The sequence below is a fragment of the Uranotaenia lowii genome, chromosome 2 (genome assembly GCF_029784155.1).
Source record: "Uranotaenia lowii strain MFRU-FL chromosome 2, ASM2978415v1, whole genome shotgun sequence".
Classification (NCBI taxonomy): domain Eukaryota; kingdom Metazoa; phylum Arthropoda; class Insecta; order Diptera; family Culicidae; genus Uranotaenia; species Uranotaenia lowii.
Window position 1 is genome coordinate 106752935 of NC_073692.1, and position 20426 is coordinate 106773360.

General features: G+C 35.1%; 1 protein-coding gene across 1 annotated transcript in view; it reads right to left on the minus strand.

Annotated features, from left to right (window-relative positions):
- Positions 1–20426, minus strand: part of LOC129749189 (uncharacterized) — a 34355-nt gene that overhangs the window by 1815 nt on the left and 12114 nt on the right. The window contains exon 2 of the mRNA XM_055744116.1: positions 47–463. Coding sequence (XP_055600091.1) covers positions 47–463 — 417 coding nt within the window. The remainder of the gene's footprint in view (positions 1–46; positions 464–20426) is intronic.

Here is a 20426-nt window from a genome sequence, read left to right on the forward strand (position 1 = left end):
TGTCCTTACCATAAACGGACTCAAGACTTCGCATCCCTAACCCTACCTGAATATCCTTCCAAACTGGGATCTGCGTAGGCACCCAGATCGGTTTCCAGATCTTCTTCCAGTCCGGTTTCCAGATTTGCTTCTTGGACGGTTTCCAGATCTTCTTCCATCCCGGTTTCCAGATCAATTTCTTTTTCCAGTAGCCGGGATCCGGATGGTGCTCCTCGTGATGTTCATCGTGATGTTGGTGGGCAAAACTTTCATCGATCAATGGCTCTGCCTGGGGTTGGGGTTGCTCTTCGAAAGCAACGGGAGCCGCTACCGGAACCGGGTACGCATATCCGTACCGTTTCTGAGCACTGCTTACGGCCTGCTGATCCGGAACGTCACTGCTCTGTGATTCCTCGGCCGTCTGGTCGATGATCGCTTTAGCGTGCGCCAAAGCGGCAATGTACAGCACGACACCGAGGGTGACCTGTGGGCGAAAAAGAAAAATATATTCATAAGACAATTATAAATCATATAAAAAATATACTCAGTAAGTTAAACTGATTTTATGTCTCTCTTTCGCTTTCTTTCCACAGCGATAAATACCTTAACGCTTCCCTTTCCAATACCATTAAATTTATACCAAAAAATTTACGTGAAGGCAAATTGAAATGCCTTGAAATGTGCCGTTTACCTGTTTTGAACGGCTGTGCTTAAGGGGGAGGGAAGGGGTTTAACCCACCCAAAACAATACTTTTTTTTTTTGAAGAAAATTTCTGGATTTGAAGCTCAAACTTTACAATTTCGAATGTAGACTAAATCAGGAAAAAATGATTGTGTTAGATTCACCATAATGTTTTGAAATAAATAAACGATGTTCTAAAAATTCGATCACGTTTTGTTATGACTCTTAACCTCTCAGTTTAAATGAGTATCCAAAAAACATCATGATTTCAAACTTAATCATTTTTGCAACAAACTGCTGTTTAAATTTGGTGAATATCACTTTTTCTTATTCTTATTATTATGAGGTTTGAATTACCTAATAGAAATTGATAACAATTTCCCATGAATGCTAATTCATCGTATCATGAAAAATATTTGGCTTTATTTTTAATGATAACAATGCATTTTTTTTATTTTCGCCTATATATTATCTAATGAAAATCAAATATGTTAAGCTTGTAAACATATGCGAACGACTTCTATTGAAGATTTTAAACCGTGAAATGGATAATTCAAGTTTTATTCACGTAGACATTCCGCTGAAACCCTGTAGAAGACTCACTTTGTATGTTTTCAATTGTTTAATTCATACTGTTTTATGATTAGTTTTTCTTAGATGTTGAAAGTTATCTTCGAAGCGGTATCACCTATTTTATAATGTTATGAAAAAGGTATTATTTGAGTTCTATTTTAGTACCTACTAAACGATTTTAGTTTTCTCATAATTGGATGGTAGAATTGAACACATTGATGATTAAAATTAACTCAAAAGTTATAAATTCACAAATGAATTTGAATTTGACAAATCTAAACACTTCAGATTTGATTACTATAAGGTTTCGTGCATTGGATTTCTTTCCAGTTTTTCCAGATAATGTACGTTTATTTGATTAATCTTCTCATAAATTCCTACACAGTAATAAAAGCGTTTAAATCGCAGCCTTCAACTTTTAATTCTGAATTTACATAGTTTTTCCTTCCTTATGAGGAATTCCAAAACATGGTAGGTTTCTAAAAGCAGGAATTTATGAAAATCGGTCCATTAGTTTTCAGCACTCAGTCCAAATAGTTTTTGAGCTGCAGAAGATAATTCATTATGAAGATGAATTATTTCATCCTACTTTACACGCTGCATATTCTTGAAGACTCTCAATGCCTTTAGGGGCGGTAGGGACCACTTTGAAAACCACTGTTCTAGTCAATATATATTCCTAACGGAATATTTATGTTTATCAATCCTGGATGTCCCGATCAGGAGGGAAAAACTAAATTATATCAAGATGAGATATTTTGATACTAATTTTTTCCTATCTAAATGAGTTATTATTCAGTACTCGTAGGATGTTAAAATATCTCAAATTATATCAAAAAATCTATGCGATCATAGCTAAATTATATCAATTTTAGATATGCTCCTTTCAAGATTATATCTCATTCAGATAGCATAGTTTGATATTGGACAGAACAAAACCTATCAAAATTATAACTTATCAAGATATGAGTGCTTCGATAAAAATTTCTAGTGGAATGTCAATAAACCACATTATATGCTTAAACCAAGCTCCATTTTTGGTTTCCCAAAAATTGGATTCAATATTATGGATCTGTTGAGCGAAACTCATTAATGCACGGTTTGGGCCGTTGACTTCGATGTCCGTGTTTCAGAAAAAGTTGCACGTATATCAAAATATGATATAATCATTTTATTTTAGGACAATCCGAAAAAAATCTTTATCATTGAAAATGAGCTCAAACCCATTCATGTCTGTCAATCAGGATAAGATATAATTCAGATTGGAGAAACTTAAAATCGAAAATTTAGAGTACTTAATTATAACTGAATCAGAAGTAAATATCTTGGTGAGATATGTTTGAGTTATTATTTTGATATGCTCTTCTGATCGGGGTAGGCTCATTATTACATCGCAATACCTCGTATCGGAACCACGTGCTTTGAGCAGTAGAAGGAGAAAAATCCACCCGCCAAAATTTAAACTTTCAAATTTGATATCCAGTACAAATTGAAGAGATTATACTAGCAAAGAGTCACCATGCTGCAGTGTTATTTATGTGACTGTTCTTTCGGATGAACGGACAAAGTTGATCAAATTTCTATTACTCATTACTGCTCTTCATTTACTTTGTTTGAAATTTATAAGAAATAATCAAGCAAAGATTTGCTTATAAACATTGTTAACATTAGCCTTGAGCTCATAAGTTTAAAAAAAAAATTACCTAGCGCAAAAATTTTCATTAAAGTGATAATAACCATACTTTCGCTTTCGCAAATTTTACTACCAACTCTTTTGTTCGAATGGAATGACAGTGACAGAAAAACTAAAATTCCAATCTAAATGGTTGCTTCATTGCATCTTATTCTTATGCCCGGCCCGTGATGATGGTGAAATCAACCCCGTCAAAGGGGTTTTGATTGAAAAATGAGTGCCATGATTTTTGGTTCAGGGTAATAAAAGTGAAAGTTTTGTGGGAGGGTTTCTTGGCTCAGATGGGAGGTGCTCAAAACTATTACTACGACCTGGTTCTTGTTCAATTATATCACTACACACAATTAAGCGTTCTTAAGCGAGTCTAGCCAAAACGAGATAAGTCGTGGCTCCAGAGAGCCATAATGTTGGAAACTGGTATCCCTGTCTAATCGCTATCCGGCAGGCATTTGCCAGCTTCAGTTCAGCAGCTGGATGATAAACGTTTTGTGGACGTCATTCTTTTTCCACATTCAATAGCGAGAGAGTCCAGAAGATTGAAATTAATCAAGGGATAGGACAATCTATAAAGGTTGAACCAGTTTAGCGACCACCAATAAATAAGATTAATTTTAATTATGAAATTTGATGATGCATTTCGGGTTCAATGACACCAGTTGGATGTGAGTAGTCAATCAATCTAAGCTAAGCTTAGCTCGTTGAACATCAATACCGGCGCCGGCCACGTTCTAGTAGTTAAATTATGAATTTGAAAAGAGAGAAAAGGATGAACGAACAGTGTTGTGCTTTAAGGCCGAAGGTTACCTCTGCATTAGACTGCCCCAAATGACCCGACTTTAAAAAAAGTTATGTGCTGCATACTAAAATTAATCCTTGACCTAGTGCAAGATCTCTTGCCAAATTTGGGCCAGATCGGATCACGGGAAGGGGTCGCTCCACGAGCCTGAAGTTTGTATGGGATTTTGAGACATTTTGTTCTGGAGAAACATGAAAATCCAGTTTTTCATGGATAACTTTGGTTTTCTTCGGCCGATTTCTTTTGAAAACGAGTTTTCTTAAAGCCCGAGTTATTTATGAAAAATAGTTTATCCGAAGACTGCAAATCGATTCAAGTTAAAATAAAAAAGTTGTTAGGCTTCAAAAATGGACTAACTTTTTCAAGGGTGGTATTCACCACGGTCTATGCTGCGACGAAATGTTCGAAGTTCGAACGCCCCGACTCATTAACAATAATGAATCATTTCGTTAAAAAACTGGCATAAAGCATGGATCACGCAAAATTTGGACGCATTAAAAAGGGTCTATCTCGGAGCTATGTAAACGAAATAAAAATGTTTTGTAATCAAAATGTAGGGTTTTTATTGCACTTTATAGGAAAAATAAGAAAAAAAATATTCCGATGTGGTTTTAATGAAGTCTCGAACTTTTCGTCGAGAATCACTCATCATAGTTTGGACACCTTACTCACTGACCTCAGCGGCCATTTTGTTCCACAATCTCTTCATCTCTGTTACATCCCGAGTCGTCCTACTATTCTTCTTTATCTTGTGCTTTACAATTGCCCAAAATTTTTCGATAGGGTGGAATTGAGGGCAGTTGGGTGGGTTGATGTTCTTTTCGAGAAAATCCACCCGTTGGCTCGATACCACTGTAGCTGTAGAGGCAGCTTGCCAAATCTGGCGAAAACTTTACTGGTACTTTGTGAGATCTTATGTACGGAAAAAACGTTTTTCAGGCACTCCACCTTGTACATTTCGGAGTCCATGGTCTTGTTTTTCACAAAAACCGGGGTTTTTCGTCCGCAGCTGCAAATACCTTGCCAAATCAAACACTTTCTGGCCAACTTATCGGCAAAAACGAATTTGAACTTGGCGGGGACATCACCCCGACCAGTGGTTTTGTGAAATTTTTGGCCAGGAAGCCGCCCAAAATCAGATTTCACGATTTTTGAACCAGACCACGTCGGGTTTTTGACGTGGGTGTCCAAAATTAATTTTCGTCTCGCGGCTTCCATTACGTGTAACTTTATTGGAACAGAACGGAGCGTTTTGAAATTTTCAGCACTGATAGAGGAAACATTTCTGAACAAAGTACTGTAAAAACATTCCAGATCCAACAACTAGGAGCGCCATGGTATAATAAACAGTGAGTCCAGATTTTGGATGATCCATGCTTTAATCACTATTCTGATCAAATTATAAATCATTTGCAGAGGGATTCAATCAGGAACAGCATCAAAATTACAGAATTAAATTGCAAATAGTTTACTCTGAAACCTAATGATAACGATATTACTGCTCAATCGATGTGAAAGTTGTCCACTAATCCTTTATATTTTTTTGTACCGCTATCCGATAGTGTTTGTGACACTCAAGACACTTATTAAAGTACAAACCTAACCTTATTGAACAGATCACGTAACAACGCAACTTATCCAAAGATATTGTTCGGGCGCGTAATCCTAGAAGTGAAACTTAATGTGCAAATTCAAACTAATTAAAAAATTTAAAAACCTAAATTTACTAACTGATCGTTTAAAATAAAATTTCAGCTTAAAGATGATCACATATGCTGCCAAGATTCAGCATTTTCTTTTTCTCGCCCAGCAACACATTATTTAAATTCAAAAATCACGGTAAAAATACAAGGTAAGCTACTCCCACGAGTAAACAACTCGTTTGAATGTAAACAAGTGACGTCATTGTAATTTACGAACAGTGTGTACCTCAATATCGGTAACGAAAGTTGTGTTGCGGCACAGTGGATACCTTTTATTGTGAAAAATGAAATGGTGATGTGTGCAGTTCATGATTTATCGATGTTCAAATATTGAAAGCAATAAGCTAAGCTTAAATAAACTTATTTTTTCCTGGTTTCCGAGTGACCAGAAATTGAAGGTTGCTTGTCGGTTATTATCGGGAACATATCATCTTGTGTTATTGTTCACACAAGCACTCACTTAATGTTTTTTTTGTTTATGTTCAATATTCAAGATTCTCCAATATAAATAATTAAATGTTGCATAGTCTGAGAGACATAAGAAAGACATTACTGTTATTTATTAGGTGTTAGATTTTAGAAGAAATGTTTAAGAATCAATTACCTACTATCATTCAATGAAAGCTGCAATACATTGGTAATCTGAGCCTTGATCCAAAAACTGTGAATTGTATTTAAACAACTCAAAGTCATTTCATCCGGTTTAGTTGTAAAATCGTTAAATACGCTAGAAGTTATTCTAAGATTTGGGATTGGCATTCAACAAAGCACGAGGAATAACTTCATAGTTGACTTTAATAACTGGATTCACGAAGTTCTACGATCACAAAAATAGTGCATACCTACAAGCAGACAATCTTATTTAAATTAAACGAATTTAAGTTTTTTAAATTTTAAAATTTAACACTATGACAATTATCCCTCTTCCTCCATCCGCCATGCGGATCAGGTAGTACGCTGGTTAAGATGTCGGATTGACCAGATGATATATAAATGGTGATGTGAGTTTGGTTCTCACTTCCCGATGGCACTTTTTTTTGTTGTTCTTGGGATGAATTATCCGATAGGAGAAAATCCCATGAAATGTTTTTTCTTGCTTTGCTTGAATGTATTTAGTGGTCATGCAGCATTTTGCACGGAAGCTTGAGTCTTTATGCCAGTAGTGCTTTTCCAATCATATCATCTCTGGTACAATGATGTTTCAGCGCATATTTAGCGTAGAGTTATTGTCGAGTGGCATTGGAATTTTGCTACCTTTTCTGTGGGTGTATATTGTATAGAAAATAAAGCAAGGTAAAAATTAGACTTGGTAGCTACGTATATTTGAAAAGTCATGGAACCTAAATTTAAAAGGTCATCAAAATATTGTTATAAAATTTACTTTTACCCTTTTACTTAACTGGAGATATTCGTATTTGTAAGTAGGAGCATGTTTAATATTAATCTAACGAATGCGATAAAAATAGTGAAACGCAGAATGGATTTGAATACAGATTGTTCTAATGTTCCACGAAAAAAAGTCTTTTAGAAATCAACACTAACGAACAAAATACCGTATTATGAATCCATCTCTGAAAAAAAAACTGATTCATGCTCTTTTAAAACACACAACACATCAATCAAAAACGAAAACAATCAATCCATACAAAAGACATACCGCAAGCCAAGACCGCATTGTCGATCACTCTAATTCCCCAATAATTATCGCGTCATTATATAATTTGGATCAACTCCCCCCTGTAAGAGCGATTCGAAACATTTAATCTACCGCGCGGCATATGGGTTCATTTACAAGTTGGCAGCACGCCGGAGCATAAAATATGCTCGTTATTATTTCTTGAGAAAAAAAAATTGAAGCAAAGCATAGGAGCAACATCGTTGTTCGGTTGCCTCAATCAGAAGCACAACGAATTCACTATAGATCTCTGTAGATCACGAGCATTTGGGTGGGTGGATCTACCAACCCCTATTGGCTGGAAGGGTTGCTAGAGTTATCGAGGTGTGTTTGGGTACGAGATTAAATTGTTGTTGTTAGCATTAAATTACATAAAATTATATGCTAACCTGAGCCGGTGCGTGCTTTCGGAATTGAAGCTCGTGTTTGCTAACGCCAACGGTAAAAATTAAGAAAATAAGAGAGCACTCAATAGAGAAAGGTTTAAGGCCTTATAGAGAAAACTTAACGAAAGAGAGGGGGTTCGTTAAAGTTTGGGTGTTTGCCGGTTCCAAAGTTGAACTTGAAATAAGGCTTAGCTTAAAGCGGGTGTTGTTGGGTGTTATTTTCATAATTGATACTCTGAGAGGGTTGAAATCGGGTTCGATGAAGTAAGGTCTATATGTAGATATGTCTTCATTAGGCTCTGAACTAATTTATCGTCTAGAGAAGGTTTTCCCAATATAAACGAACATGAATAGACAATGCAGGTACTATTTCGAACCTATATATTGGTTTTTAAATCGGGTATCAAACTACATCAACACACAGTTGAAAAATCCTGATTGGAGAATAAAATTTCCTCGAAAAATGTCAATTGCTCAAAGCGAACTGAGCAAATAATGTAATTTCCCCTGGAAAACAAATCGCTACAAAAGCTTTGCTAAAAAATTCGATATGACAATTAACAATGGAGCTTGTTTTCCACCCTTAAAGTATCTAATGAAAAGCGAGTGTACTTGTATCTACATCTAGTTATAGCTGTCAATGGGCGTGATAATTGTTTCCTTGTTTGATGGTGATTAATTCCGCTCGAATTTATGAGTGAATCAGCTAGCACAGCTGTCACCATTGATTTTCATGGATCATATATTTGTATGCTTGGCAGAGATCTGAACACATAATAAGATTGGTGGATGATTGATGAATAAAGAAGGCGCGACTAAGGAAAACACTTGCGCCGGCATGATAAATTGTTTTTGATGGCAATATTTCTTCGAAGAGATGCAAAGAAAAAATTTATCGAATTGTAGTAACGCATCCCAAAATAAAGCGATATGTTATGAAATGAAGATAACAGTATGATCAGGACCACCCGTAACGATCTTTTGGAACAAAGATTGTTGAAATCGTCGTTTTTTTTTTATTTCAATTTAGCTTTTTTTGCGTTTAAATCGTAGGGTGAATAAGTTTTGTCTTACAAAATATTCGAAATGATCTAGTGGTATTCAAACGAGCTTATTGTTTTTTTGTAAATTGTAGCTTGATTTAAATGATTTAATTTTGAAATTTGAAAATATTTATGTAAATAACCCTTTTATGCTAAACGCGAACCAGAAGCTAAAGAGCTGTTACTTTGCTTTACATTATTAAGATAACTTTTTTGTTTTTGAAATGACGTTACATTAAGTCAAGAAAAATTTATATTATTTTCCTTGAAATCGCCTTATTGGTTCTTCATAGGAAATAATCAAATATTTGGAAAAGATCTGCGAAGCAAATACAAATACAACATTCCTAAGAAAAAGTAGCCACACTCTGAATAGTTATGATATCAATATGAAAGGTGATTTTTCTTTTAAATTTAATTAAAGAGAAAAAGCGGGATTTCTAACACAAATGGTGCTAAAACATGAAGATAATATTTTCTCATTATAATTACTTATAAAATTAAGCAAACTGTAGGAAGTAGGGTGGTGGGAAGAGCGTTGAATTGTTCCTAATAAAAAAAAATGTGTGTAGTTTTGCTTGCAGTATGGAATACAGTAGGGGAGAATGAGGATTCTTGATCCCTGAGATACTGGATTCCTTCGCTATATCTCGAAACCGGAATGACTTACAATTATCAAATGTTCTAGAAAAATGTGACAAATAGAACAAAACAACAATGCTTATCTATAAAAATTTAAAAAAAAAAATGGATTTATTGAACTTTGTTTGAAAAATGTTGATCACAGGAAAAAATAATAATCAAATATTTATTCCAAAGTATTATAATTTCAAAGCTATAGTGAACTCTAATTTAATTTAATTGATCCCTAGAATTCAAAAAGATGTATTTTTCTTCTGAATGGATCGTGATCATCATCAAAGAATTACTAATATAAGTCCAATAACTTATGTTAATCCAGTAATTATCCATCAAAAAGGACTTAAAATACTGTATTTATCTGAAAACTAAAAAATTGCGCCTTAAAGTATGCAATGACTCTAAGGTAGTGTACACAAACTTTTATAATTCTCTTTGTTTGGTAATGTCTTTGTCTTTGAAATGAGAACTAGTTCGGCAAAAAATAGTCAATGGAGATTTATCTTTGGATTTTGCTAGTTTTTTGCCTAGGGTCAAGGCATCCTGAATTAAGGATCAAGTCTCCTTTAGTAAAGGATCAAGTGTCATTCAACTAAAAAAATATATTTTTTCGTCTCACGAAAATGGTTTTAGTTCATCTACGGGATTAGTATCGTTGTAACTTTTGGAGCATATAAACTTGAAATTACACGTTGTCAGAAAATGCAAATGACTCAAGTTGTAAAATTTTTCCAAAAAGATATGATGAATTTCAGAAAAGAGGATCAAGTGTCCCCATTCTCACCTTTAGTACACATTTTTGAAATTTTATGTTTTTTCAAAATTTTCAAAAGGCTTAGCTATCATAAAAAAACCTTCGAATAAAACAAAGAACTTTTTAAAAAGAACAAACACATTTAAAATTGGCATAAATCACCAAATTATAAAGAAATTCTCAAATAAAGTCTTCACATTACCAGATATTTATTTTTCCAAATTGTTGGTCGTATGAATTTTAGTATGCAAACTTAAAAACCTCGTATTTTGAATTCAAGTTTAGAGTAAAATTAAAATTGATTATGAATCAATGAATTATGAATTAAATATGAAGTTGAAAGTTTTTTTTCCACAGAATAAAAATCTACAACAGACTTTTGAAACTCTTGGTGCATATATGGCAAAAGACCATTCTTCTAAATTAAATTTATAAATGGTGAAAACTAAAACTGTATCTGAATATCAATATGATTTCCGATGTTCTTTTCCTGATAAGCATTCTGAATCTGGGTATTTTTTTTTATCTGCCGCAAATTTCTTAATTTTTATAATAACAAATTTAGTATCTCGAGTAAAAAATTTCCAGCTGAATTTCCAATAACGTTTTTTTTTCGTTCGAAATTTCCATTTTTGATCGAATTGTTTAAACCGACCATTTACATTTGGTGCCTCATAGCGTTCAATATTTAATTTTTTTTTCCCTCGAAAATCAACTAAGAGGGGATTAATGAAAATCAGGAAAATCGAATTTTAAAGATGATGAAAATTACTTAAAATTGCATAAAACGTCGAACTTTGTTGTTATCTTGATAATCGAGTTTTGGGATCTCATGGACTTGAAAAATCACTTAAGAAGGAGCCAAACGAAATAGGAAAAATTAAAACTTTAATTTTGGTGCCGAATCAAAAAAAAAGGTTAGAACGTCGCGATATGGTGTTATGCCGAAAAAAATGTTTTGGAAAAAAACGTCTTCCTTAGACTGGTTTCCGGAAAACAACTAGGTCCCAAAAAGTTGATTTTTTTGCCAAGATATTTTTTTTGGGTTTTTTATTACGTGAAATGCATTTTTCAGTTATTTTTCATGGAAATTAAAAGTTAGATTTTGCCGATTTTCAATTTTGAGCGCTTTGAAGCACCCCTATATAAAGTCCGATTAAGTTTAAACTTTGCACAAGGCAGTTTTTTGGACCAAATGTATTTGATCGGTTTGCTAAATTCGCCATGACCCTTTTCGTTGCCACCTTATTATACATATATGAGACTCTCAGAGCTAAATGGCTAAATTTCAAACTATATCTCTATTCAAACTTGAAACTATTCAAACTGGTATTTTTTCAGATTTTTCAAATTTTATTTACATACAGAATGGAAGTTGGGAAGAAAATGAACAACAGCAAAAACATAACAGCGTGTTTTCTCGAAATAAAGTTATATAAACTTGCACATCTTTGACTGTTCGTTTGAATTAAAAATCAAATTCCAAAACAGATTATTTTTTTTACGAACACGAACACACACAATGGATCTTGAGGAAACTTGATGTTACCTAGAAGAGATTCCTTTTTACTTAACTTTAAGCGTACAACTTTCGAGGACATGATGGCTAAAGGGTGATACGGTCAAAATTTGATCAAGGGAAAACGCGTGTAAATCGGTGAAATCGTTGATTTAAAAAATCATTTTAAATTTCTTTTTCAAGTTTAATTAGTATAAACTTCAGGAAAAATATTCAGTTAGGCTTCCGCTTTTCCAAATCCGAATTGCCGGGCCTTACGCTTAACCCCTGCCATCAGATTTTGTACAGCCACCTTGTCCACCTTCTTCGCCGCGGAAAGCCAGTTTGCCTTGAACTGCTGCTCGTCCTTAGCAGTTTTTTTTGGTCTTCTTTAGGTTCCGCTTGACAATAGCCCAGCATTTCTCAATTGGATGGAGCTCTGGCGTGTTGGGAGGGTTCTTGTCCTTGGGAACCACCTGCACGTTGTTGGCGGAGTACCACTCCATGGCCTGTTTACCGTAATGGCAAGATGCCAAATTCGGCCAAAACAGTACGGAACAACCCTGTTTCTTCAGGAAAGGCCAGACCAGATATTTCTTCGCGAACTTTGACAGTTTCATTTGCTTGAAAATATCTGCTATCTTTCCCTTTCCTTTTGCCGTATAAAACTCCTGTCCCGGAAGCTTCTTGTAGTCGGCTTTGACGTAGGTTTCGTCGTCCATTACCACGCAGTCAAACTTCGTCAGCATGGTCGTGTACAGCCTCCGGGATCGCGCTTTGGCCGTCGTATTTTGTTTATCATCGCGATTTGGAGTCACTACCTTTTTGTAAGTCGATAGTCCGGCTCGATGCACGGTTGTAGACGATACACCCAGCTTATTTGCGGCATCTCGGAGAGAGAGGTTAGGGTTTCGCTTGAAACTACCGGCAACTCTCTTTGTCGTCTCAGCGGCTTCCGGTTTTCGATATCGTCCCGATCCAGACTTCTTGGCTGTCGACAAACGTTCCCCAAACACTTTAATTACATTTGTAACGGTTGATTTGGCAACTTTTAACGATTTTGACAGCTTTGCGTGCGAGTAGCTCGGATTTTCGCAATGCACGAGCAAAATTTTGATACGCTGCTCTTCTTCCTTGGACGGCATTTTGACAACTGAAGAGTGAATTCCAAAATCAAAATAGGAGCAACATTCTACACACACACACACACACCTTCAAAATGAGAGGTGTTCAGGTTTTTTAAATGCAAAATTGGAAGAAATACGTTAAGTTGATATTGACCAAATTTTGACCGTATCACCCTTTAGTATCTTACAAATGCTAAAACCACCAACCCACGAACGTGTACTATGTATGCCATGACCGGGATTCGATCTAATGACCGTTGGCTTAGAAGACTTGAAAGCTATCCTCTGCGCCACGGGCTGCGGCCCAAATTTTTAATATTGAATCTGGTTTACAGGTCGGAATCAACCCGCCATTTTTTTTCGGAACGGATTATCGAATCCTACGGATAATCGAGTCCACAAAAACTTTTTTTTCACCCTTTCTTCATGTGAAATGCATTTTAATGGTTCACCTACAGTACTGTTCATAATTCTATAGAAATGGGATGCATGCGCACTGACACTACAAATTTGAATTTTCATGTTAAAAAAAAAGACACACACCGTCTTAGCCGATTTGGGCTTACAGACTGAATAAATGACATGGACAACTTAAGATTAACATTTAATACCCAGTACCGAGATGGGAATCGAACCCATGCCATCAGTGGACCAGCGATTACCGTCTTACCACGCTAACCACTCGACCACCGAGACGTACAAATGTTTAATTTGCAAATAAAATAAGAAATCAGCTTAAACACCATATAAAACTATAAGCATGCATATCTGAAATTTTTCGATATTCACCTTCTCCAAATTGAACAAATGAGGAAATTTAGGAAAATTTAGTCCAAAATTCTCATCCTGAGATAACTACATGGAGGGGGGAAGGGGTTGAGGGATTAACCTTGGGATTTAACTCATAGTTTTCGGCTTAGCATGCAAGTATTCTACCAACTGAGCTATGTATATCACAAGCCCAAAAACCTTATTTCGTTCAAATATTTTTTATACATATATTAGAATTAGATGTTTGGTTGTCTTTTGAGCTTCACGAGCAAGTATGAGTTTGATCTTTTTGAAAGTATTCTTTCTCGAAGCCTTTTAGCCTTAAGAATGAAAATCGTTTACGGCCAAGTGAAGTTTAAGAAGGGCTGCGACAAAAATGACGGAAATGAAAGGTTTTATGAATCTCGCATGGAATCTCGAAAAGGCTTTAAATGTTTATTATGTAATCGCCAATCGGTTAGATGAAAGGAATTAGTTTCAAATGCAAGGAGAGAGGAAAATAGTTTCAAGACAATTTATTTATTATTTTTAGATGGTTCTAAATATGACTGAATTGAGACACACCTGTGGTTTAGGGAAAATAGATTGTAGTTTATGAAAGCAATACAAATTTGTTTTCGTTTCGATGAAATAAAAAAAATTATTCCTCTAATAAACTACAACCTATTTCAATTTTTTCATTTGAATTAAAGCGTAACATGATGTGGTATAAACACTTTACTGTCTTTAAAACTGTTCTGCAAGTCAAAAAGTTCATCACATTTCCAAAACACACAAATTGTTTTCTTTTGGCCAAGTAGCTTCGTTTAGAATCTTGATAAAGTCCGCTACATCAAAGTAAAAAAACTACTCTTTTTTCAGTAATTGAGATTTGAAAGTTTGTGAAATTCAATTTTTTTTTTTGTATTTTTATTATCAATACAGATATTCGATTTTTAAAACGCCATGAGTTTACATTACACTCACTTGAGAAATTGATGAAATTTTCTGATATAATTATTATCAAAAGAACCACAGACAAGAAGAAGCTGGACTCGTACCTTCAAGGGTCAATTACCTGGCAAAAATCTCAAAATAACCGCAACGGCCCTATCCGATTCCAAAACAGAGTCTATTCGGTCATCGCACTTACTGCGTCTGTTGCACGCCAACAAGTTACGGCTGCCGCAAACCAGTCCGACACCCAGTGACACAATTGCCTAAACCTGACCCAGCAAACTTGCCTTCTTCGGCACAGAGCCATGGTTGCCTCAGAGACACACTTCCCCACATTTCTCTCGATTCACCTAGTGGCAGAAAGCCAATCCAGCCGCCTCCAGTGTCAGCTTCTGAGAAGCTCTCATCAGCTAGAAATAAAAAAAAGCGTCCCGGCACGACCAAACCACTCACACATATTTTGCGGTAAATCGATTCGATTATGTAATGAATATTTTTACTATTTGAGAAGACACCCCCCGTAGAGAAAAATCCCTTTTCGTGTTGGCCCATTTCGATGCCTTGGAAAGCTTTACGGTGAATGGAATTCATCCCACACTCTGGGAAAATAATAAATAGCATTTTCATGCCATCGCGTTCATTGAGGCCTGAAGCAGCGGGCGAAAAGTGTTGACTTTTCTCGATGTCGTGATTGAACATTTAACGGAAGGCGATTTTTTTTGTACTTCTCGTTGTCCCAGTATAAGTAACACGTTGTCAGCAGCCTCCGATTGTACAAAGAAAACATTGAATAATCGGCCAATTCGGACAAAGCCTCAATGATGCAGTTGTTTTTTTCCTTCTTCTCAATAACCCCCAAAGAGCCGCCACAAGCGGCTAAACCGGTCGTTACAGAAATGACTATTTTTCGTTCGTTCGTTTGTTTTAGCGACGAAATTCCATGGGCGCCAGCAGACATGACATGACATGATATGACAAAAACCGAACAAAAAGCACTTGTCAATCAATCCCGCTGGCGGTGAATAGTTTTTACTTTTCTGTTTGAAATTGGCAAACTGTGAAATGAGAAACGGGTTTGCTGCTTGTCGATGCATTGAAGTCTTTCGTTGAACAGGGAACATGCAATTGAATTCATTTGAATTTAGGCATTCAGGACCGATTTGGAAAGGGTAGCATAATGTTTGAAATGATCTTTTCTATAGATTTTTATGAAAGGCAATCCACTAATCAATCTGTCACTCGTCAGCACTGTTTCTATTACAATCAATGTTCCATTCTCAAGCGTTTAGCCAAGCTTGAAAAAGTTTGTACATAATGAATTTATCAAATGAATTTAAATGTCGATGATTTTCATAAATTTAAATGAAATCTCAAATGTTGAATCTAATTTAGGATTCTTAATTTGGTTCATCAATAAATATGGCAAATCTGAACCCTAGTATACATGTTAAAAATGAGTTCAAAATAATAAATCTGAAAGTGATGAATGAAAATTTTTTAAATTAACTTTATTTTAGAAAATCGATTTTTTTTTAAATCTTTATTTGAATTGATTACACTTGTTTGATTTAATGTTTTCATTATAATAACTAATTTTGGAAAATTTAAGTGGCCTGATACTAAATATTTTGTCATAACACAGTCCGCAGGGTTCGGCCAGGGCAACGTCAACATTCTATTGGAATTACAAGTCAGGTAATGTACCACAATCTCGAAATAGAAGATGTTGCCAGTCCGACCGGCTGTAATTTCATAAAACGGAGAGTTGTTGCGTAGCGCGAACCGAAGTTTTAGGCGACTGCTCCTGCGAATGCGAATGCGAATGATACTAAATATTTTGTCATATTTTGTACAGTAGAGTAAGATGGGGTAGAAGTACGAGTCTAGAGATCTATCTTTCTGTATAAGGCAGTCAAGCGAATGCAACAATATTGTATCAACAACGAAGACACTCAATGGTGATCTGCAAAATTCAAAATTCTAGTTGTCGCAGATCATTGCCGACCGGATCGTTGGTGAACTATTCACGAGCAGACTATCCGAGCTGTTTTTGTTTTCCTGATTGTCGCAGCAATCTTTGGTCAGAATTGCTTGTAGCTTTTAGCAGGGTAAGTATAAATTTTTTACCCCCCCCCAACATTCCACTAATTGAAGTATTTATGTATGTGTGAAAACGACATCACCAGGCAGTCGGCAGCCAACTTTTACTAAGGTGGCGCAAAGGAACGCACACTATTGCACGTCGAAGAGAAAAAAGAAAAATAAACATAAACAAGTTCTGCGTCGCGACGCGTCGTTGTCGGGAGCTTTATTTATTCTAGGCAAAATGCGTCGCAAAAATGGTCGGTAGTGACGTCACTTCTGTCATGGTAACTATGTCTACGAAGAAAAAACTTTACTTCTACTTTTGCAACGTTTCTTTCTCATCACCTCTCTTTCCACCACATTGGTCGGCAGTCAGCGATCGTAATAAGTGCACAGTGGTCTGGAAATTGAAAAGCCGGTCGAAATGATGATGATTGAATTAACTTAAAAATTTCATGAATGTATTTTGGACTATAATAAATTTATTTATTTATCAAACGTATTTGGCATCTTAGTTGGAATTATAATGCTACGATTTTTTGAGCCTTGGACCGAAGGTTTAAAAGGTCCTTAATAAACAAAAAAAATTTTTTTTCTCAATAAAATTAACCTCCAAGCACGAAACCAACCGGATCCGGATTCGGATCCGAATTGATATCTTGGATCTCAATGGTGAAGCTACTATATCCATACCCAAAAAATTCCACATTTGGAAATAAGGTTCAATGTATTTCGATTTCATTTGACTAGTGTTGAAGATAAACATTTGCTGCATATGGGTCGCTTTGAAAGGAATTGTTACAAAGTTCAAATTATGACACTCCTTATATTATGTTTATCAAAAAAAATTGCTCTAAAATTTTGAAATACTATATTATTGCGAACTTGAATTTTTATTGTTTTCAATTTCATGTGAAATCAAAAATAATATTTTGACCAAGTTTCTTTTATATTATGGATCACTGTGCATCAGCAGAAGGTGATGACGTTTGTTTTCCGTACACAGCAAAAAATTTCTAAAAATAAACGCAATCTAAAACGTGTGGCGTCTATTTTTTTCCTAGTGTAATTCAAAAATGATGTAATTTCAAACTATTTTTGGTCTATTTTTCATCGATTTCAAATAAAAAGTGTAAAATTAAATTGTTTGCAATAAATTTACACTGCAAGATCTACCAAACAACGATGGGATATAATTTTACATCAAAAACTATGTTAAACATGATAGATCCATTGTTTTCCTTTCTTTTGCGGCTAAAGTTCATTAGTTTTTACTTTAAATAGATGATGATTTGTAGCATCATCTGGCCCATGAACAAAATTGATGGCCTCGATCAATCACGGAGTAGCAACCGTTGGCGAAGTAGAACTTGTTCTGCTTAGCCACGCCATTGGAAATGCGTAAGTTGTGCAAAGCTTAATGAAAAATGTTATTAGAAACTTTTTTAATTGTTGGTGTATAAAAATAGCATTTCGCAAACAGCACACAGCATTTCGAGTTCAATGATTTAAGGTGGATATGAGTAGTCAAATAAGCTAAGCTAGGCTAGATGATGATTTGTAGCATCATCCTAAAATTTAAGTGAAAAGTCTGTCGAAAATAGGAACCCAAGTCCCAGCCCCCAGCCCATGTCGTAAGATCGCAAAGGATCGTACCGCCAGCACTCGGCAGCTAACTTCGAGGATCACCGCACGAGCAATATTTGCCGAAACTGCTGTTTGCTGAAAGCGATGAGGCTGGTGGTGGTGATCAGTGGACTGTTGGAATCAATAATCAAAAAGATCGAGAAAGCCACGGAGTTCCGGACAGATGAAGGTAAATGAAGTGAAATACAAAAAAAAAAAAAAACTAAAGTTGTCGAAACTAAACAGTTTTTCTTTCTTTTTTTTTTAGTGACGTGGATCCGGATTGTCCGAAAAGGAAATCCTCTCAACAATCCGACTGGTGACGCTAACCATCTTCGTCAACGTTTGATGCAACTTCCGGCGTTGCTCATTATGTGGTGAACGTTTTTATTTTCTTTTTAATGATTATTTAAATTGTTTGTTTGTTAAATAAATTGACTAATAAAAATAATCATTGTATTTTTCAATTTCTCATAAGGTTTTTATACTTTAAACCTGAATATTTACTAAATTTTGCAAATATCCAGAATGAATTCTAATATTTTACATCACAGTATATTTTTACACGACAATAAGCCGTTCCATTTTCGTGCATCGCTTTCGATTAAATTTACACGCCGTGATAGAATTTTAGATCAAAAACAATGTTCCGTTTTCGTACATCGTTTACGATCTAAAATTACACGAATTATTTTTGCAGTGTAGGAAAGGAAGGAAGCGCTGCCTAGTTTGGGTAATGATTTTGCATGAGTGCGAGTGGGCTGGCTGGAGTGAGCGAAAGTTTGTCTCGTTTTGCTATTCCTAAGGGCGACATTTTAAACATGTACACAGTAAAAAATATTTCCTGTAAAATTACGCAAGTTTTCTGTAACAAAAAGGAGCAGGACATTTACCGTAATTTTACAGGTCCAACAATAAATTACGTGACATTTCATTTTCAGTGTACAACTTTTTTTACAGGACATTAGCTGTAATAATAAATGAATCTTCGTTATTTTTCAAGGAAAACAATTTAAAATTACAGGCTTTGTTAATTATAGGTTGATTTATTTTAAAGGTTGCAGTTTCAGTGACACGTAATAGTCATTTTTTTCTGTGTATGATTCAAAGAATCGTTCGCTTACTTTAGTTTAAGCTTTAGCTTGCTTCTTGTCTTGGTCATAATGGTTTTTAAAATATCGGTCCCTCTTTTATGGGACTGGAATAAAAAAAAAAATGTGAACATTCGGAGGGGTTTGGAAGTATGCTAGAAACCATTCCCGGTCTTGAAAGCAGCTACACACCGAATTCAACATTGATCAGTTCATTAATTTACGAAAATTGTTCGATTTAAGTCAAAGTTTCGTTAATTTTGTATGGGAGCTCCTTCAAAATTTTCTAAAAATAAGATACCACCAAGGTCGTCCTTTAATCCACCCTACTCTACCTTTAGTTTTGATGATATGGCAATTAGAAGTTTTTAAATAAATCAGGTTTGAGTAAAACCAATTCTCAAAAATTTATAAACTAACAACCCCACATACATAACCCGTTTTAAATCAAAGCTATCTACCATCCAATAAAGCATTCGGATTTGGTCTGCATGTTCTGGTTCCAAAAAAATGAAATTCAAGTAGGCTTTGACTCACGCGGACGTCAAAAATTTTCGCTCTTTTAAAAAGTGGTTCTAACTGAGGATGAAAAAAAAATTACATTAAATAAGAACCAGTATCGTATACAATTTAAAATAAACGCAAAGGTGTTCAAAATGGTGAAGTGCCCTGGAGCAAAAAAAAAATACAGGATGTGGCAAAAACTACGGTTGCAGTAGGTTTCGACATCAGCGAATCAGCGAAGAATGTCTCCTTTGGACGAAACCCTATTTGGTGGGATCTGTCCTTTCTACGATTTCAGACTTTTGTGTTGTATCATTTTATATAAAGTTTTTGTTCATAAACCATTGAAGCGTTTGGTAGGGAACTCCACGCTTTATTCCACTTCTTGTTCCAGTATCTTTTGCGGTATTTACCACATGGTTGGCCTGGCCGCTGTAATCTCTGCAATACATGTTTAAATGTAACAGAGATAAAGTTGAAAAGAAAAATGAAGAACGCAAGTCTTTCATTTTCCAGGATGCTTAAAAGTTTTGGCTACGTTGATAGAAGAAGAAAAATAAGAAGAAAATAAAAAAAATAAGAAGAATAATCTGGTTCCAAAGAAGAATTTCTTAGCAGAAATAAAATTCTTAAATTTATAAAAAAAAATAAAGAAATAAAAATTAACGATTGTTTTAATCCATAGAACGTTTTAGAGTTCTTGAAATTCTTAGGGATGTTATAATTTTGTTGAAAAGTTCCAATCAATTCCAATGTATGGAAGAAGAAATTTTTGCACATTAAATCATCCAGAAAATTCAAATGAGCTTGAAATGAAATTAGTCTTTGATTTTCGGTTTTGACTATTCTTAAGCTTAATTTTTTG